This window comes from Drosophila santomea, chromosome 2L, assembly GCF_016746245.2.
Source record: "Drosophila santomea strain STO CAGO 1482 chromosome 2L, Prin_Dsan_1.1, whole genome shotgun sequence".
Classification (NCBI taxonomy): Eukaryota; Metazoa; Arthropoda; class Insecta; order Diptera; family Drosophilidae; genus Drosophila; species Drosophila santomea.
In genome coordinates, this window is record NC_053016.2 from 15,076,294 (window position 1) to 15,078,867 (window position 2,574).

A 2,574-nucleotide genomic window follows, 5' to 3' on the forward strand; every position below is an offset into this window, starting at 1 on the left:
ATTAGCGTAAAGTTCAGGCAAAGCGGAATTAAAAATGAATTGCATAAAAGGGAACGCCAAATGCGGGCAATCTTTCCCCCAATCGCAGAACTCCACCCGCCTTGCACAATAATTGCTAGCCCAGCGTAAAATTTTGCGCTGACTTCATTAAAAAATAACACAAAAAAATGTCTAACAAAAAGAAAAAAAAAATAAAGAATGAAATCAAATTGCAAGCAAAATGAATGAGTCTGGGCCACAGAGTGTAGAGCAGGAATGGCATCGATTGAGTTCAATTGGCGGGCATCGGATGGCGAGGAGGCAATTGTAAAATGGCCAGACCATGAGCTAAGCCAATAATCAAGGGTCTGGAGCTGGGGACCCCCAAGTCTGGCAGGTGGGCGGGGGTTGTGGCAGTTCTGTTGGTGGTTGTTCTGGGGGCGAGGCCGGGCTTTGCGGTCCGGGAGGTGGCAGCTAATTTATTACGAGCATTTAACAAGCATACTCCTGGGGTCTCTCACGAGTCCGCTTTGATTTATTAGGTGTTTGGTGAAAAAAAAAGTACGGCAACGAAATGAAAAGCACAAGAGGACGGGGACGAGCACGAGCAGGCCGAGTCGAGGAACCAGGAAGAAGGAACACGGCACAAGAACCAAGGTCCAAGGACCAAGGACCAAGGAACGAGGACCAAGGAACCGACCGGATGGGCAGGCTGCAAAATTCCGAAACACTAATGTGAATGTAATTTGTAGTTAATGTGCTGTCGGTTGGCATGTGGGCGGGCACCCCGGCTATTCAGGCATTTTAATTGTTCAAACAAAATCGGGATTTTCCGGAAGTTTCGGAGGCCTTCCTTTTTCTCGCAGGACCTCCTCCGTCAAAGTGGACGCGTTCGTGTATGCAGGCCCACGCTGAGAAGGTTGTCTTTCACCTTTGCGGTAGTGCCGCCATACTGAAAGGATGAATTCGGTGTAGCTCAGGACATCCGTATAAACGCTTGCCCTATTACAGCTTTGGTTAGTGGTTGCAATGCCGATTAGGACAAAGCGCTTGAATTTGTTGAAGGTTATAATGGCTCCCAGAGGAGTGCTATAGTCTGCGTTGCACAGTTTTGTGTCCGAGTCTCCTGCGCAAAATTGGCTGCTCAAAAGTGCAGTGCCATTCAAGATGGAACACATAGTTGCTGGTTGCCGTCTGATGTCCGTAATGCTAAATGGATAGCTTTCATTTCGATCCTTGGACTGATCCCACCGTGCACCGCTGAGCACCTGGATGCGGTCGATATACCCTCTCCAAATGGTCCACCACATTATGCAAATAGGCTTAATGGTTTCTAAGCAGAGAAAAATTCAAATTTATCATTAAATAAAAAATTGTATTAATTTAAATTATAAAATTTAATTATCAAGATTATCAAAAAGAGAAATATAAATAGTAAAAACTCACTAGAGAACACAATATCCGTCGCCAAACCGAAAATTGCTATGTCATTGGCATTTGCGGTCATATTGTATAAGGGATGTATAAAGGTTTGGATTACTTGGTGCTCTGATAATATCGTGCCATCGCCATCGTCATCTGCTTCCATAAACTCTCCCACACGAACCACTCTGCAAGGTGTAAGCATATGTAATAAAAACATTAAATGTTGGTAAATATTTCACAGTCACGTGCAATTGTTCGTTGGCCCTTGTGCAATGCGCTGCAGTCAGAACTAATTCTGTAATGTACAAGAATATGGATACGTATTCCAAGAAAATGATTGGATTGACATACTTTCAGTTATCACACTTCCGCCGCACACGTATAGCAATTCCGAAGTGTGTATATAAGCCATCCACGGACTGGACATATCATCCGCGATCTTCCCATTCGGCAGAAGTCCGCACCTTCCGTCCAGATATTGCGATGATCCCGGGACGGGGAGCAGAAACAGCAGTGCTGAGATTCCAATGGCAACTGACTGCATGGCGCTACTGCAGATCGATGGGTCAGGCATTTCTTTTTAATAAGCTCGACAATGGGCCTTATCAGGCTGGTTATTCCGAGAACGCGATGCAGCGAAGCATACACAATTCTCCCCGTCTTGCGTCATAGTTATAATAAAATTGTACTAATCATATAATGGAACAGTTGATAGGCACCATTGCTATATAGTTTAATATGAATGAATTTTCCAATTTACAATTATAAGGATGTTGGGCAAGGAAATTTAAGTGCTGCACAGTAATTCAATTTAAGGAAAATATTATGTCTATTAGATGTTAAGTTCCCGTGTCTCCTCACTGATTAACTTCAAGGGTCAAGGGTCACCACAATTTTCGCATTTATTGCTGTCCTTCCTTATTGCGATTTTTGTTTCAGATTTTTGCAGCTGGCCAATGTTAAATGTTGAATGTTAAATTTTCATTGTCGAATTGGTTCTTCCTTTATTGTTCAACAACGACGGCGTTCGCATCACAAGCTTTTCCATCGGCGGCCATTAAAGGTCATAAATCACAACATAGCATAGAAATAAATCAACCCTTTATTATCAACACATCGCAATGTTTGTTATCGAAAGGGTTATTTATAGTTCTCCTGGGAGCGAAGGCC

At 43.3% G+C, this 2,574-nt stretch overlaps 1 protein-coding gene across 1 annotated transcript; it reads right to left on the minus strand.

The window, feature by feature from the left end:
* Positions 1-220: 220 nt before the first annotated feature.
* LOC120452482 (vitamin K-dependent protein C) lies at positions 221-1,948 on the minus strand. The gene is made up of 4 exons (XM_039636732.1): positions 1,756-1,948; positions 1,654-1,699; positions 1,426-1,589; positions 221-1,312 (listed from the first exon to the last, which is right to left on the minus strand). Exons 1-4 carry the CDS (start codon positions 1,946-1,948, stop codon positions 792-794), a joined length of 924 nt encoding a protein of 307 aa, XP_039492666.1. The 3' UTR covers positions 221-791.
* Between the last annotated feature and the right edge of the window lie 626 nt (positions 1,949-2,574).

What these genes read in the sequence shown, in the direction of transcription:
- LOC120452482 (XM_039636732.1), bottom strand. Translation starts at nt 1,948, where the DNA reads ATGCAGTCAGTTGCCATTGGAATCTCAGCACTGCTGTTTCTGCTCCCC. An exon ending in ACAAGGGCCAACGAACAATT is followed by an intron (nt 1,590 to 1,653) that starts GCACGTGACTGT and finishes TACACCTTGCAG; the next exon opens with AGTGGTTCGTGTGGGAGAGT. An exon ending in GACGGATATTGTGTTCTCTA is followed by an intron (nt 1,313 to 1,425) that starts GTGAGTTTTTAC and finishes TTCTCTGCTTAG; the next exon opens with AAACCATTAAGCCTATTTGC.